The following is an 18,281-nucleotide window of genomic DNA, read 5'->3' as shown; positions in this document are numbered from 1 at the left end:
TTGTTTTCTCATATTTGTATTATAGCACCCCATAGTCATAAAGAAGAGGGTTTTGATGCTCATCTCCATACAGGTAACAACCAAATAATCCATGTCTGAGAGATTTCCCTAGAGATAAAGCCCCAAGAAAAATAATTGTAGCCAAGATTTTCTGTAATTTTGTGTGTGTGAGCTAAATTTGAGAACCATAAAGGTATCTGATTATCAGAGGATTTTCAACTTCACATGTTCTAAACATAACTTAAATTAGATACCCAGAAACAAGGGCAGCCATAATCAGTAGTGATTGCACAGGTATGGTTTCTCTCTCAGTTCCCATCACCCTTGCACGGGGTCATTGCTGGAAAAGGGAGTCCTGACCTCCCGCTCGCCTCTGGTTATGCATCCTCGCTGCATTAAATATGCTGGCACTCGTGAGCAAGCCAATCCGATGGAAACATAAGCCTACAGGAGATGCAAGGCGATCCGCTCTGGGTCTGGGCAGCCACACAAGCGGCAATGAGAGCCCAGGGCACGGGCGGGCAGGGCCGGCTCTGTCAGCGCCCGCCGCAGCCGCAGCGCCCCGGAGCCCACGGAACTGCACCCGCGCCCCGCTCCTCCCGCCCGCCCTGCCAGCCATCTGCTGGGGCTTTGCCAACCAGCAGCCAAAGAAATAGAAACAGCACTAGAAATAGTAACCTTTAATGAAATAGAGTGAGGGGAAATGTGAAAAAAAGAAGCTATGTTTTTGCTTTAATCTTTTGTCTTACATACTGGGATATCCAATGATTATGAATTTAAGCTAGCATCTCCTAGGTCTTTTTCAAACAAGTAGCTCTAAGTGTTTCACAGATACTTACGCAATTCCATAAATCTTTCCATGAGGCAGCAAAACATACCAGGAGCCAGTCACCTGTTAGTGGAAGACAAGTACATTTTGAGGAAAATGCAGCAAGGGTAGTAAAATCTAGCACTACTATAAATAATGGAAACCACAGGATGAAATGAAGGTAGTTAAACAGCTACTGGAGATGAAATTTAGCCAAGACAAGATGGTCTACAATCCTTTTCCCAGTCTCAATCCTGTTATAAACAGCCATGAAACTGGTAATGACAAAAAGGAATGGGAGACTCCTATTGTCTCATCTGAGATGTATCTCTGGAGTAAGAAGCTTGTTTTTAAAATGGTTTGCTTTGTATTTATTCCCTCTGAGCCAGTATAAACTTTACCCATTATTTTAATTGGACCAGATTCTTAGCGTGTTACCGAATAAATTACCAAACCCACTTCCTACTTTTCTTGGAAATGTCTCCATACCCCATATTCATTCAGTTCAGCTCTTCCCTGAGCTGCAACTCTGTCCAATCTTACAAGCTACTAGGACAGGAAAGAACTGTAACTCTGCAACACATTTTGAACATTTTAATTGAACACATGCTGCATGGCAGTGGGATTTTGAGCAGATAAACTCTATAGCAAAAGTCACGCACAGAAAACCAAATGTGGCTTTTGCAAATTTTTTTAAAAACTCCACTATATGATTACTGTTATGCTAAAATGCAGCCTGATTCAGCACTGGGCTGTATTGCCTTCCCTCCCATTGACTTCAAAATGAATAAACTCAGCCTGGGTATTTGAGAATTCATTGCTGTGAAGACATATTCTGGCAGGTCAACACAAGCATTATTCATAGGCCTCAATTCAGTCTGTCATCTGAAATGAAAGAGAGCCTTTCTTTAAAAAGCTAAAATCCATCTTTAATTTGTTATCCTAGTAACTGTATCAAAAACTGTTATAAAACAAATATTAAAAATGAGAGCAAGCTGATGAGCAATTGAATCACAGTAAAATAGATCTGGAAGTGCTACAGAGACACCAAATCCTTGCTCCAACTATTTCAGACAATCAGTTTATGTAACCTTTTTCACTAATATATCAAGATCTCTCTTAAAAGCAGCTGGTTTTATTTCTTCATTTACTGCTATGGTACAGTTATTTGTAGTTCTTCCAGTTTGAGTTAGAGATTCATAGATTACATGCCAGAGTGGACCACTGTGATCATCAAATTTGACCTCCATAATCTGCAGGATTGCCCTGAATTAATTTAGGAAGCCAGTGATTTTATAACCAGGAGTTTATTAGGGAAAGGGCACAAGAGCCATGGTATCAGTGTTGACTGATGGGATTAATCAGCTCATGTTAACACACTGATTATCATATAGTAAAGGGAAATGTTTCAAAAGAATACTTCAGTCTGAAACATAAAGCAAAATCATTTGGACTTCCAGAGAGGTCATGGTTGAAATATCACAAAACTCTCTTTACTCAAAGCAGATGTTTAGTAAGATAAATTTAGTGTGAAAAATGAACCAGAATGCATATAAAAGACAATGCCTCCCCAATTATGTAATGGGACACCTCCTCATTATATTGTGTTCACTGAAGATGATGGCATTTTCCTAGGGGATGTATAACTACAGCTTGCCAAAGTCCCTCTCCCTCATTTTAGATTAAATGTCAGACTGCAGAGCATGAAGCCAAGTGAACAGAAACAAGAGAACTCAAATAAACATAATTTAAATTAAAAAGAAAAGGCCTCTTAAGCATGTTTTCTGATTAAATGTGTTCAAAACAGAAAGTTGCAATGATGCCAGGCTACAAATTCAGAGAAAAATCACCAGAATTTAATATAAGCAAAAATACCTCTTTCCTATATTTGTACATGTATTGAAATGAAATGCAATCTGTAAGTGTAAATATTGACTGAACTTTTCACAGAACTGAAACAACTTCTCTTTCTTGCCACCTTTTCTCTTTTTTTCCTGTCTCTTTCTGTGAGCTCCCTCCAGTGTTCTCAAGGAAGTATTGAATCATTTCATTTTGGTGTATTACATTTTTATCACAGGAATCATCATGACCTGAAAAATTATACTAATCTAATCTCTAAGGATGCCCAGTCTGGGCTAAAGGTCTGATCTAAACCTGGTTGTGAAAACAGGTTCTTGAAGAATAAGATGCTTCTCACCCACCACAGATGTCCCTTAGAATGAATGGCACATGTACCAAAAGGGCTGCTGGCTGTAGAGGTGACTAGAGAATGAGCTGAGACTGTACCAACTCTGAGATTATTTAGAGTTAAGGAATATAAATTATTTATTTATTTTCGTCTAGGCACTAACAAGAAAGATCTCTCCTCTAAACTGCAGGTTCATCAGCTGGAAAAGACAAAATGACCAGGAAAACCAGGTCACTGGCTCAGTCATCAACATGAAAAGACCCTGTCAGGTAAGGTACATTCCATATTGCAATAATAATGCCTTTGTATAAATCTAAGCTGAAAAGGGATATGATTACACTTTGGCAGAAACCAGCCAGGGCACTGAATCCAGTATGCTGTGGACATGCCAGTCTGCTTGGAGCCAGCTCAGGGATCTCTATACAGAGCTGTTATGAAGGCTACAAACCTGCCAAAAGTGCTCTAACACCCATTTACATCTAGTTCAACTCCTGCTTCTACCAAGATAAACAAAAATAGAGTCAAACAGTTTATTTCTATGCCTCTTCCACTGGCTTTGTGGAGTTACTAAACAAATGAGAATAAAATTATTCTCTGTAAGGCTACTCTGCCTGATTTATTTGTGCTGGTTTGTGTTTTAGTGTTTGTTCACTGACAGAATAAACCAGTCTGAGCTGGGGCTGTTGCAGAGCCTTCCTACACTTTCTTCCACAAGGTATTTGTTCCCATCCCTTCCCTTGTACCCACAGTAGTGCTTTGGGCAACTGAGACATAAATAGGGTCAGGGAGATTAACAAAACCAGGGAAATAGTGGGAGAACATGCAGAAGCTTAAAGTCATAAGTAACAGAATTAAAGACAACCTAATTTTGCGTACTGCAATGTCAATTAATTTGGTGCCTTTAGTGGTGTAAAGTGGTGGTGCCTTTAGCTACTGTAAAGGCAACTGTGACAAGTCATTCTCCTGCTAATCTGCATGATATCCAGCAGATAGTGAGCCATTGCATAACCTCAGAAATGTCCAAATGGAGCTATGGAATTACTCCAGTCCTTTCTCGGTTTGGCAAAGACCTTGTAGGATTTCTAGTGACATATGCTGGGCCTGACTCAAATCCCAGCAATGGAAATTTCTTTGATTTGGCTTATTGTTATTTCTGACCCTGTAAATGTGGGAAGCACTCAGGCATTAAGACATTGGTTCCTGACATATCAGTTAGCCACTGCTGTTTACATCAATTGAAACAGAATTAAAATTCCAATTTGATTTTTCCTCTTTCAAAGCACATAAAATAACATCAATTCAATGCCCATCCAACCATCATGTTTAATGGTTTGTTATGTACACAGCAGGATTTGAGTTTCTTGTGAGAAAATTGAAAAAAAATGGTCCAGATCTCATAACTTCCTTTCTCCTATCGTCTGTAAATAACTTCAGAGAAGCTCTTTCCATTTTTTTCCCCTCTTCTCCTTTACAGTAATTCTTTATATAGGTTCTTTCTACATTTTTATTTTTCTACCCTTTTTGCATTTTTGTTTTACCCATCCTTTTGTAAGGGCCACCCTACCATCACTTTTGCATGCTGTTAACACGGAATCAATGGAAGATCACTCTCCTGCCAGTTGAACTGGTTTCTTGCAGACAATATTTGTGGCCACAAACAACACAAGTTGCAGTTCATATCCATTCTTTCCAAAAGACTTTGTTTCAATGAAGTGACCATACTTCCCTTGTACAGGTTGTACTGTCTTCCAGCCCCACTTTTAAATACTGAAGATTTCTCTGCACGTCCACCAAGTTGTATTTACTTTGAGTGTAAGCCTGTAAGTATGCACACTACTGGCTCAAAAGTTCAAACTGTCATCAAATGGAGTTTCTCCCTTTCTAATTTGTCTTGGTTACAAATGTGCACTTTGAGTAAATTGCCTTCCTTTTGATATTCTCTTCAGTTTGCAACACTGCCATCACATAAAGAAAGTTACAGGGTTTATGCCAGAAAAAAATAAAAAATTTATAAAATGGAGTACAGGTAGTTTTCTATTGCCTGTGCCAAATCAGGACCTTTATAACATTAGGAGGAAGTTCAGGAGCTTTTTAGCTTTTGTCTGTCTTTCACACCAAAGGAAATTACAATTTGAGGAGTTACCTGTCTGTGAGACAACCCACCAGCCCCTCTTTAATGGGCACATTGATTGATAATCACAGGGAAACATGAACTCCTTTTCGCTGGCAGATTTTCCTAGGACTGCCATTTAAGCAGGCAGCTATACCAAGACCTGATGATCAGTTTGCTGTCCTCACACTGAACACAAAACTGTTGTAGTTTGCAATGTCCTAATTTCTTCTCTTCCAGACATGCTCCTGCTGGGGCACAACAGAGTGCACAGTGCATGTGGTCTCACCAATTTACCTGCATTGCTCAAGGTAGGACTGTAGTGCTTTGTGAGTGTTTTTGGAATTGTACTCCAGCCTTAAAATCTTAAATTTCAAGGTGAGTGTTTTTAGCAATTACAGGAAGCTCCAGCATGTACTATTGAAACATATCTGCTCCAAAGTAAGCTCTAAGCTTTTAAAAGAAGGTGCCTGTGGAAGTGCAAATGACTACTGAGGAGATGCAGTCACTGTATACAGGAAGCTCAGATCAAGTTCAAATGAAAACTCTGGGCACCAGTTCTTAGCAACTGATTTTAAAGCAGTTGTAATCTCCAAAGCTATCTAGCTCTACAGCAGAGGCCCTGGTATTATATACCTAATGAGTTAGACCATTTGAGCAACCTTCTTTCACATTAAAAAGGTACTTTAACTTTTTCTTTTGCCAGATTAACTGTTCAGTCTATTTCTGACAGATGAGATCAGCTATATGGAATTTTAATACTCTGTTTCTTCTAAAATGTGTCTCTGTTTATTTCCTAGGGCTGGAATGGAAGTTTTAAGACTGCTGAGGTTCAAAATTGGTTGTGTAATATTACTATTACTGTTTCAGGGTGTTTTTCAGTAACTATTGGTCACATGCATAAAGCACAAATAAATAAGTAAAAGAAGAAATAAAGACATGATCTTGTTCCCAAAGAATTTCCAGCTAAGGTCCTGATCTAGTAAAAGAGTTATGTGTGTGCCTTGTGAGGTTCCACTGACCTCAGTGGGAGTATTCAAAGTAGTTTAATATGTGTATAAACTTTTGCAAAATTAGGAGGTAAAATAAAGTATGTCTGTTAAAATTTACTCTGCTTTAATGAACTGTAGATTCCTTTTTTTTGGTCAAAGTATCTACAGAGTATTCCAGTTATTTTAAAGAATCTAAATCTCATTAGAAAATAATTAAACTATTACTTGACACAGGCACTAACACATTGGTTTTTCTAAAAGCAGGAAGGGAAGGTGAAGTTCAAAATTTCAAAATAGCTTTCATATTTCTACAGTTTAAATGTAAAAAAAGCAGCACTCTAATCGAAAACCTCCTTAGATTCTTATCCAATGGCCACTTAAATGAGAATTCCTTAAGGGAGTGTAAATCTTTGCTTCATTAAATATTGGAACAAACCATATAGTTGAATGTGCACAAAACCACAGGTTAACGCTATCACCTACACTTTCAGCAGCATACTACCATGGGCCAAGATGTGTCCTTCTTATTTCTACTGACAAAAACTGACCTGTGCATGTGCCTGTAAAAGAATGTGTATGTGGAATGACTTATTAATTAGGAAAAGGATGGCAGAACCACAGCACATGAAAATTACTTTAAGGTAGCATTCATGAACATGGCTCAGAAGTGTCTTCAAGGAGTCTAAGACTGAAGATGTCAGCATGATCAAGTCATTTCTGAAAGTTTATTAAATGTGACTGCTCAGGTTTTGGTAATGCAAGGAAAAGAAAATCCATCAATATTAGGAGATATACCTGAATGGATCTGATTTACTATGTGCGTGTTTCACATAGCTTTATTAAACATGTCCTTTGCTGAAGTATCATTATATTGAATTTCTTAATCTTGAAAGTATTTGGCTCAGGGTCCAATCAAGTACTGCTGGCATTCCTGGAATGACAACTTTAATCTCCTTCATTGTCCACTAATTTAATGCCTTAAATATATTCTCGTGGTAAATCCAGCACCGAGGACAGAGACTTAAAACAGTTTATTCCTTTAATTAGAAATATGTATTCATACCACAATAAAAACACAACTTAAAATAGAACAATAATAACAAAGTATGAATGAATGCTAATTACAGTATAACTGTGAGGGAACCACTAATATACAGCTAAGGCTGAATTGATGGGAACTGAACTGAAAGCAGAGTAGTAATCAACATGAGAAGAAAGCCTGATACCCTGGAGTAGACAGGAAAAATAGTTCTGGTTGATTAAGTTTCAGTCTGCTGGGGTGAAGTAGGATTTTGAAATTGTGTTCTTTGGAGACTGTGTCAGGGAATGAATGTGCTTCTGGTCAGTGAAAGGACAGTTATAAACTACATGGTGTCTGCTGGATCCCGGAGCATTGGGTGGCACATATGTATGCATAAGCACAATTACATAAATACCACTAGTTATTTGGGCAAAAGCTTTCCCCACTGTGTCACGTAAACTCATGTAGCTGGGCCTCTGGACAGAACCCTATAATAAAGTTGCATCTATAACAAAGGTTATTTCACAAAGTTTACTCTGGAATCAGAGTACAAACATTGTGATACACCTTGCAGGTACTGATGTGACACTGCCCCAGTGCAGGATGGCAGCAGACTGGGGGACCTGGGAAGTCAGCTTTCTCTTCTGCAAAGAAAACCATCGCTGCACACTCCAGGTGTAACAAGGTTGCTCTGCCTGCACAGGGATACGTGGCCATGGGATATACATGGAATCACAGAAACACAGAATATTCTGTGTTGGAAGGGACCCACAAAGATCATCGGGTCCAACTCCTGGTCCCGCACAGGACACCCCAAGAGTCACACCGTGTGCCCAAACTCTTCCTGATCTCTGCCAGGCTTCGCGCTGTGGTTCTTTCCCTGGGGAGGCTGTGCCAGTATCCATCTCTAGGAGAAGAACATTTTCTAACAACCCACCTAAACCTCCCCGACACAACCTCAGGCCATTGCCTCAGGTCCTGGCAGTGTCACCACGGAGATCAGCGTCTGATTACACCGATGACATTGCCAAGGGGAGTCTTACACCAGCGCCTACCCCAGATCGCAGCGCAAACCTCGTTAATATGTATTAATCAAATCTAATTAACCTGCCTTGCACCAGCACTGCTTGGCTACACCTGGCAGGACGCCCCAGAGGGGGGGTCGTTATACAGTACATGTTCTCTTTTCCGTACAGCGCTGGTTACACGTGCAGGCTGTGCCGGGACACGGCTCCCCTCCCATCCTGTCCCATCCCGTTCCCTCCTGTCCCTCACAGGGCGCTGCTATCCCGGGCGGCCCCGGCCTGGCGCGGCCGGAGCCGCTCCCGCGCCGCTGCGGCCTCCCCGCCCCTCAGCCGGAACGCGCCGCGCGGGGCCGCGTTGCGCGGGGAAGGGCGCGCGGCGGCACCGGCGGCCGCCATGGCGGTGGATATCACCCTGCTCTTCAAGGCCAGCGTGAAGACCGTGAAGACCCGCAACAAGGCGCTGGGGGTGGCGGCGGTGGGGGACAGCGCCAGGGACGAGCTGCTCAAGCGAGGCACCGCCCGCTCCAAAAGCGACTTCACCAGCAGGGCGCGGGAGGTGGTGAGTGCGGCCTCGGGGGGAGCGCGAGGGGCAGCCGGGGCCGCCGGCAGCGGCTCCTCCCGGGCGGGCAGCCCGGCTCTCACCGCCGCCTCGGAGCGTCCAGCGCTCCCCGGGGAGAGCGAGCGGTCCCGGAGTCGTCCGCAAAGAGCCGCGGGGCAGCACTTTCCCACACGGGTGTGGGCTGGGAGCGCCGCGTGAGAGCCGGGGCCCGGCGCTGCCGCGGCGGCCGGGGCCGGCTCCGAGCCCGCCTGTCGCCTGCGTTCCCCGCGGCGCGGCCCCTCCCGGGGGCTCTGCGGGCCGCGGGCTCCTGCCGGGGCTGCGGTTGTGTCCGTGCGGATCCGCCGCCACTTCGGCCCGTGCCTGCGTGGGGACGGCCGGTTCCTCCTGCTGGCTGCCACGTAACAGAACGGTGCCGTAGCACACGCGTTCCTCTGTGTCTGTGTCTGCAGCGCTGCTCCCTACGCGCTGCCTTTGGCGTGGTTGGCTGTCACACGGTGTGGCAGTTAAGTGCCAGCCCTAGGCAGATTAGATGTACAAAGGTCATCGGAAAGTTTTAAGACTTGCAAAGACAAACACTGAAAAGTTAAGGAATTACAGAGGTGAAAGATGATCGGCATTGATAGCAGTCCTCAGTCTACAGTCGTTCTGTAAAAACAATTTTGTTCCATGTTGTTTTCCTCCATTCTGAGTCAGCGGCAGGGTTTGAATAACATGTCTTTGATAAAGTACTAGACTGCATGTTGAAAAACTAAAGACCTCTGAGGAGACAGACTTACAGAATGGATTTGCAAGTTTGGGACTAAATGAGAAATGGCCAAATGGTTTATGGTAGCAGAGGAAGCACAAGGAAATATGAGGTTTTTAGGTTCCATTCTAGATACTCTTATAGCCATGGATTTGTTTGTTCCCTCTGAACAAGCCTTTTGTCCCATTGCCACTAGTATTTTCTGTGTCTGCATTTTGATTCCTCCTGCTCAGTTTCTGTGTCTGTATTTCAGAGTATTTACAGTCTCAGACTAGGTTCGTGCCAACCTCTTCCTTCCCTCTAGTCTTTGCTCCCCCTTACCTTCCTGCTACCTGGGCTTCTTTGCTTTTGCCTATTCCCGAGTTTAGTTTTGCTTTTTAAAGTTCTATTCATACTCAAGCCTACCTTCACCTCCTTCTTCTCCTTGCCCTGCTGTGGTCCTGTGCAGTGATAGCATGTTATAGCCATGGCCTTTTTTTTCTGCCCTGGTTCTTTGGCTTACCCCTGTTCACAGCTGCTGTTTCCTGATGATCCCAGTTTTTTCTCTGAACTCCTCACCTTTTCTGAATTTCCTCAGTGCACTGTCCAGACAACAAAAAGAAGGACAAAGGCATGGAGTAGAATGTCTTGTTTAATTTGTAAGAGCATCAGGTGAAGTAAACAGCTAGTGCCAAGGGGGATGAGCTGAACTGTCTGAGGGGGACAATGGTTTTAATTACTGGTCCTTATATAAACATGTCTTTGGAGAAGAAGCAAAAGCTGCAATGTGTTGCTGTGTGAGCACATGGTGCCTGTTGACAGCTGGTCAGTGAGAAGGAGCAAGGTGGGCTGGCCGTGCTAAGTCCTGTACCTTAGTGACAGTGAGCCAACAGCACAGCAGACCACAGAACATCATTTTAAGGTGTGAATAAAACATTGAAACTGCAGCTAGATGAATAAGATTATAGTAAAATAAATGATGATTTTATCTGTTTGTTTCAGCCAAGTATAGTTCAGTTTGATCACGGATGTGTCAAACACTCTAATAGTAAAGACCCTGAATAAGCTTCACTTAGTCACCACTTTCTTTATGCCTTACTTGGTTGCAGAATAGAGTATTTCAGTTGGAAAGGACCTACAACCATCATCTACTCCAATTGCCTGACTTCTTCAGGGTTGAGCAAAAGTTAAAGCAAGTTATTAAGGGAATTGTCCAAATGCCCCTTGAACACTGACAGGCTTGGGGCACCAACCACCTCCCTGGGAAGCTTCTTGTGATGTTTAACCACCTGCTCATTATAAAATGTTTCCTAATGTCCAGTCTAAGCGTCCCCTGGCACAGTCATTTGAACCATTCCCAGTCATCCTGACTCTGGATACAAGAGGGAAAAGATTGGCACTTCCTTTTTCATGTCCCCTCCTCAGGAAAATGTAGAGCAATGAGGTTGCTCCTCAGCCTCCTTTTCTCCAAACTAGAGAAGCCCAAAGTCCTTAGTGCAAGTTCTCCATCTGATGTGCAAATGTGGAAGTAGTGAAATAACAGAGTCTACACAAAGAATTACTCCTTTCAACATTATATTCTGTGTGGGTTTTCATAGCATCTTGCAGGTAGAGCTGTGCTGATGCTGCTTGTGCTCCAAGCTCCAGGTAGAGCAGCCAGTTGCTCACAGCTGCAACACAGCTGGAGTGTGGGACTGGGCAGGCATTCAGTTGTAGGATCAGAGATCTCTCTAGCCCAATGCACAGAGGTTTTGTATCACATAATTAAGGTGTTTGAGCACTTTGCTGAACTGTATTGAGTGATATAACTATCATACATTGAATATTCTCTTTCTCCTTTCTGCCCCTGAAGGACTGTGACTTTTGCTGTAGAATCCAAGGACTGTGGAACGTTCTTTGGGTTTTGACTTCTTTGTATACAGTCTCTAGGTGATGTTTAAGAGGGAAGATTGAAGGTGTTTAGTGTTTGGAGGAGAAGCTATAAATTGTAACAAATTGTATCCAGTAATCCTACACAGCTTCCAGTAACAAATTGTACCCAGTAATTGCAACCAGTAATCCTACACAGCTTCTGTATTTTTGGTAAAGAGTCATTGGACCCGGGAGATAAAGTTATAAATTCCTATTTTACATTCTCAAACTTAACTTGTTTTTAGGTGGATTGAAGGAGGCTCAGAGAATGTAGAATATAAGAGTTTTGACTTGAATTGATATTGTGTGGGGAAGATGGTTTAGAGATGTGTGCTCTTGGCGTTTTGTGTTACTCACAAGAAAATATTTCAGCATTCTGTATTAATTTGTATTTTTTTGAAGCTGGCTATTTTATGCTGAGGTTTACTGTGTTGCTGCAGTCTCTGGGGAGCTGATGAAGGTTTTTGTATTTGAGACTAAGTTCTTAACACAAGGATATTGTGAGCTCATCTATAACCATGGTAAAGTTAGTTGCAGAGACTGGTGTTCTTGGTGATGTTTTTAAACTGTGATAAAATTGTTCTATTCATATAAATCAAAGATGACTGTTATGGCTCTGAGCTGTTGAAAGGTTTTTCTTTGCCCTGGCATTGACCCATCACTTTTTATTTGGTTTGGGTTTTTTTTTTTTCGTCTGTCAGCTGCCATTGTACAAGCATTGGGCTGTCTGATATGTAATGTGACTTATGTTTTTTTATGGTGAAAATTTCTGACACTTCTCAATCTCTTCACCATCTGCATAATGTCTAGGACCAGGTAAGAAATTAATTATTGTTAAGGATCAACAGGATCCTGTAGCTACAGGAAAGCTACAATTACAGTGATACAGTGACAGACTTTCCATTACTTGCAATTTATAAAAGACTTAGAATTTGTAATGTGTATGTTAGTGCTTTTTAGTGAATGAAAACAAAACATTTTCTTTCTCTTAGACTTTAAGGTGACATGCTGGTTTAAAATGCAGTATCCAGGGTTGCTAAAGTTTGCATTTCTTCATACTTTTATGTAGGCTTATGTAGTTGTTTGATCCTGACTGGATGCCAGATCCCCACCAAAGCTGCTCTATCACTGCTCTCCTCATCAGGGCAGGAGAGAGGAAATAGAATGAAAGGCTCATGGGTCGAGGTAAGGACAGGGAGTGATCTCTGAGCAACTGGGTCATGGGCAAGACCAACTTGAGTTGGGGAAAATGAGTTTAATTTATTACCAGTCAAATCAGAGGAGGATAATAAGAAATAAACCAAAATCTTAATAACATTTTCCCCCCACTCCTTCCATCTTCCCAGGCTGAGCTTCACTCCCAGTTCTCTACTTCCTTCCCACCAGTGGCGCAGGGGGACAAGGAGTGGAGGCTGAGGTCAGTTCCTCACACATTGTCTCTGCTGCTCCTTCCTCTGCAAGGGAACACTGCTCACACTGTTCCCCTGATCCAGAGGAGGGTCTCCTCCACAGGAGACAGTCCTCTGTGAGCTGGTCCAGTGTGGATCCTTCATGGGGTCCTGCCAGCAAAACTGCTCCAGCATGGGCTCCTCTCTCCACAGGTCCTGCCAGGAGGCTGTGCAAACTTCCCATGGGGTCACAGCTGGCTGTGGGCATCCACCTTGGAGTCTGCAGGGACACAGCTGCCTTTGTCATGGTTTGCACCAGGAGCTGCAAGGGAACCTCTACTCTGGCAGCTGAAGTACCTCCTGGCCCTCCTTGTGCACTGACCTTGGCATCTGCAGGGTTGTTCCTCTCACATGTTCTCTCTCCTCTCTCCTGCTGCAGTTGCTGCTGTGCAGTAGCACTTTTTCACCCCTTTCTTGACTCTCTTATCCCAGAGGCACAGCCACTGTTGCTGCTGGGCTCATCCTTGCCAAGTGGCATGTCTGTCCTGGAGCCAGCTGGCCTTGCCTCTTCTGGACATGGGGGAAGATTCTGGCAGCTTCTCACAGAACCAACCCTGTAGCCCCCCACTACCAAAACCTTGCCACAAGGTTCCTTGGTATAGTGTTAGGTTTGGGATTAAGCTAAGTGATTGAAGAATTTTGAAGATTAGAGCAGAAATATTTAAGTAAAAGAAATGGGCTCGCAGTAAGTGCTCAGTGACAAACACGAGCAGTTCAGAGCCCCAGTTTATGTGACACTGGTTCGCAGCTTTACAATGCCTTAAATCTGTTGTTTTGTATGTTTTAAAAGATTGTCAGTTTTGCAAAGTATTTGGTATTTGAACTGCTATTTTAGGACAGTATTAGGAAATGTGACTCCTAAAGGCCTTCCCTTTTACTTTTTTATGGCACATGAAAGAAATTGGGAATATCATCTGTCAAATATACTTCTTAGATATTTGAAAATATAGATGGAACAAGAACTTTTTATGATTGCTGACTGTTCAATTGGTGTCGGAGAAATGGAATCAAGGCTGATACAGCTGATAAACAGAAATAAATATAAAAGAATGATCAAGCAGGATTTCATGGTGGATTTAATTGCAGTCTTGAATAAAATCTGTTTTGCTTTGGGAAATCATCTTATTTAAGGTTATGGGAAAAGCTAAAAATGGAACAGTTGGAACACAAATTATTCAAAAACAATATCAGGCATATCTGAATATCCTTGAGAATGGAAAATTTGAAAGGTTAAATGCTTTTAAATCTTTAAGTGCAAAATTTCAGAATGATCAAATATCCGTGTTTGAAGCTGTTGAACACATAAGGATGCCAGATTCATGAGGCTTCAACATCTGTTATTCATATAAGGTCTGCGTATGGATTCTGTAGGATGATTAACTGATTCTTCAAAAAAAGAATGGTACAATAGGCCAATACTCACACAAAAATTATGTTCAGCTGCTCTGTACAAATGTGTAATGAGGAGGAAAAATCCCCACATAAAACTTGTCTCCAAAACTAGTTCTTGTGAAAGCCAGAACAAATGACATTAAATATAAATTTTAAGCAAACCTTTTAATTACAAGGCCACTTGACTTCTGTAGTGCATTGCTTTGGCTACACATAGGACAGTGGTGACTTGATAATTTTATTTTATTTTTTGATTTTTTATGTAACACAGTTATTCATGTGTACCTGTGAAAGTCCCAACTTTATTCATTGTTTGGAATGCAGCCTATGGGATAATTTAAAATAGCAGTGCTATTAGAAGAGATGAAGAGCTGTTTTTTTGGTCCTTGGTGCCAGATTTGAGATATTCCTGCACATCTTTCTACAGACTGGTATTTAGAGTATTCCCCTAGGACAGAAAAAGGTAGGAGTGTTTGTTTGTGAGGTTACAGTTTATTGATTGCCACTGTCACTGCATTAAATAAAGCCTAAAAAAGACATGGTGAATGCCCAAACCAGGAACTGGTCCCCCAAACTGACTATAGAGGACCACCTTGAATAACATGATGTAATTGCTGACACAGGACAACTAAAAGGGAGTGTTTTTAAACATATACTTTCTGAACCCTTTCAGAGTGCTCAGGATTGTTTGAAGAGGTACCAAGAATAAAATTGAGCCACTGAAATGGTGTAATGTACACAGTGCTAGTAGAGAAAGACAAGGCACTCGCTGGAAAATTTGTAGGTGTTTACAAATAGAAAGACTAGAGATCTAGATTTCAGAGGATTCCTTGTGCTTAATACAATTCTAATATGAGAAGGAAAATGTTGATTTTCAGACTGGGAGGTCCACAGGCTTTTCCACTGCCTACTGGCTTCAGATAGATCATAACTCCAGTGAGTGGCAGGTACCAGTGTACTGATGCTGGGAGTAACACCATCCCTGTTCTAAAAGTGAAAGGTATAGAGAAATAAAAATGACAAATATTAAGTGTTTTATTGGCACATACTGTAATTATTGTGATTCTGGTTCTGAGTCAAGTTCAGGTTGGTGACTCCAGAACGAGTCAGGTTTAAATGTGAGCTTTTCAAAAGACTGGGAAATATCCAAAATAATGAAACAGTCAGTCTGCTGTATTAACTTTTACAAGATGGGACATGTATTCTCCTGGTCTAAAACAGAACTGAAAGGGACTTGATCCTTAAAACTTCCAAATCCAAGAGTGGTAGCATTGTGGGCTAACACAGGCAGAGCACCAAAGACTGCATGGTCATGTAGTGAGCTGCTTCTGTTGTAATTGAATAGCTGATACTTACCAGTGCTGTGAGGGAAATGGCCAAAAATGGCTAAAGTTGTGTGCTTTTATGGTTTTGGTTTTATGCTCCAACTAAAAAAATTATAACCTGATTTAATAAGGCTATTTAATAAGATTTTTTTAACTCTGCTGATTGCGTAAGAATAACTACCATGAGAGAATATTTGAATGCAGGGGAAATATATACAGTTTGTGGTGTAGCCAAATTAGAGTCTTTATTAGAAATGAATGACTGTGCCAAATTTCGGACAGTGAGTGATTTCAGTTCACTTGACTTTTAATGAGAGATAAGTTCTATTAAATTGGGCCCATTGCTGAGGTCATTAGGATTAATTCCTTCTTCTCTCATGAACAGTTAATGAACAGTCGCTCTTTCCCCCAAAGTTCACCAATGATGTTGCATTTTGTACTTATTTACATGCACATGGGTTTCCCTCCCCCATGTTGTAGGCAGAAAATATAATTTTAACTTGTACTTTTTCAAATAGGGATTTACAGCATATTGCTGCCTAATATCTCAGATTTATCTCTTCCCCTGTGCAAATTACAGTTAATGCTAGTTTCTTATTATGAGCATTTATTGCTTTTACTTCTCATTTCCTTCATCCTTGTTAGAGAAGTTTAGTCTGAGAGACGGAAGGGAAAGACGATAATTTTAATTAGTAGATGAGAAACATTTAAAAAGCTGGTTAAGGAAATAGCAAAATAAAGATTAGGAAAAAAACCCCAACAAACTGGAAGAATGAAATGCTGACCTTGTTCAGTACATTAAGACTAAATGCCAAATCACTAATGTTCCCCATGTGATCCTTCTGGTTTTAGCAAAAGTCACTTCAAAAACAGTGAGGAGGGTATTGGCTGGCCTTGGGGAAAAGTTATGAACTCCTGCATTTTGGGAAATGTCTGTCATTGTTTCCCCCTGCTTTGTTTGTTTGTTTTAAAGTACATTCTCAACTCCATGGGAATTATTTTTTGAATTTAACAGAACAGCAGGATTGAGCATTGGCTCAGGAGACAACTTTCCTTAGTTGCCTGTTAATTTTGTTTTGACTAACTGGACCTCATGTGGTGCTGAGGAGTCCAAAAGTATCTAACACTGCAGTTCCCATTTTGAGGATGTTGTCTTCGTCCTCACCTCACCTCCTTCCAGGCTGGTTGTGGGAGGTTCTTTCCTGGCTTGGAGTTGGAGGAATTGTTGTATCCTGCAGCTGGTAACTATGAACTCTTTCATGATTGTGGTGTTCTGTTAAGCGGACACCTTTTGCAAGTTCTTGCTTTTTCATCCTCACACAAATAAGGATAACATTTGTGGAAGTTTGTAGAGCATGTGGAGGTGCAAGAAAGCTGAGGTTTATCATGGGTAGCCTCCTTCTTTTCTTAAACATAATTTACATTAGCATAACCTCTGAAGGAGAAAGATGGGATAGGGGCAAGGTGGTGGGGCTTGAGTTGTCTGAAAAGCTGGAGAGGTACAGTGGAAAAGATAGACAACAGAAAGTGTGCAGGCATAGCTGGAAGAAAATGCAGTGATCGAGGTTGTAGAAGATACAGTCTAATATTATAGGTAGAGATATGAGGAAAAAAAAGAATGAATATCAGGAAATTATATGAGGTTGTGATATAGTTCATCTAAGTAGGGAAGAGAGGAAGGGAAGTGGAAGAAGGGAGAAAAAAAGCTGGAACTTTATATTTTCAGGTTACTGAATTTAACTGAAGCATTTATACTTTTTGCTGTTTCACTGAGTTCTTTATCAAAGATTTTGGAGCAAGAACAACTCCTTATTTTGAGAACTTTGATGTACTGCCATTGCTATAAGCCTTGGACTCTCTATGTATTTTGAAATATAATCTCTTGTTTGGGAGAGAAATGAACAAACGCCAAAGAATATCAGTGTGATTTGTTAAGTGATGCCACTGCGGGGTTTATTTTTCCATCTACTAATACTGAGGGCAAAACAAAGCTCATTTCCCTGGGTGTTGGTAACTTTAAGGTGTCTGATTATTCTCCTCCTCTTCTCTTTTGAAAATAGAACAAGTTTGGTGGATAGCAGCCCAGAAGAGGTCTTAGCTGTGACGCTTGAAGCATCCTGCAGTTCTTTCTGTGCATGCTGTATCCTGCTTCTTCACTTAGGTAGAGGCAGATGTTCTTGGACACTGGAAACGTAACCTCTTTTGTTATCTTCTGCTAAATCAAGTCTGGGCTAAGGAGTTTTCTCCTCGGTGACAATTATCAAGCAGAATTTCTGAGTTATCACATGTGTCAATTGGTTTAAACTCTGAAGCATATTGAAATACTAATAAAATGGGGAGATACTGTTACTTAGGATGCAAATTAAGGCCTCACAAAAAAAAGTTTAATCTCAGAGAACAACTATTTCAAAACATAAGGGTGTTTGAACTTCTCACAAAAATTGGTTACACATCATTGCTTTCAATGAGGAGTACTCACACTTGTGTTTTTGCTAATTGAGACTCATTTTGGTCATCAGGTTTAGTTGTAATGCTGAGCTGATAGCTTGTGATTTTTTGGTAATGAGTCAATTAAGTTTTTGTGTGTTTCACCATAGATAAAAGGATACAATTTTTCAGTGAAAGGTTATGTAATTATATGCTCTGTCTTTGAAACTTCAGTCCACTATACTTGAAAATATTTTTCAGACTGGCAAATATTAAAACCTGGCATGATAGCTTCAGCAGTGAGAGCAATTAAGGGCTGAAAATTGAAGGTATGAATAATTTCCAGTAATT

At 41.3% G+C, this 18,281-nt stretch overlaps 1 protein-coding gene and 1 long non-coding RNA gene across 3 annotated transcripts in view; both read left to right on the top strand.

The window, feature by feature from the left end:
- The first annotated feature begins 8,493 nt into the window (after positions 1–8,493).
- STX18 (syntaxin 18) overlaps positions 8,494–18,281 on the top strand; it is a 59,896-nt gene continuing 50,108 nt past the window's right edge. The window contains exon 1 of one of the 2 annotated variants that reach the window (XM_030238740.2): positions 8,494–8,703. In XM_030238740.2, the coding sequence (XP_030094600.2) occupies positions 8,539–8,703 (165 nt within the window). In that variant the 5' untranslated portion in view covers positions 8,494–8,538. The remainder of the gene's footprint in view (positions 8,704–18,281) is intronic. The other variant, XM_050973265.1, reaches the window with a different exon arrangement.
- Positions 12,227–13,782, top strand: LOC127059488 (uncharacterized). Its single transcript, XR_007777400.1, has 3 exons — positions 12,227–12,523; positions 12,685–12,755; positions 12,940–13,782. It is a non-coding gene; the product is annotated as an uncharacterized LOC127059488 (long non-coding RNA).

Source organism: Serinus canaria, chromosome 4 (genome assembly GCF_022539315.1).
Source record: "Serinus canaria isolate serCan28SL12 chromosome 4, serCan2020, whole genome shotgun sequence".
NCBI classification, from domain to species: domain Eukaryota; kingdom Metazoa; phylum Chordata; class Aves; order Passeriformes; family Fringillidae; genus Serinus; species Serinus canaria.
The sequence above is the reverse complement of the archived record's forward strand: the minus strand, read 5'-3'. Positions and strand labels throughout refer to the sequence as shown.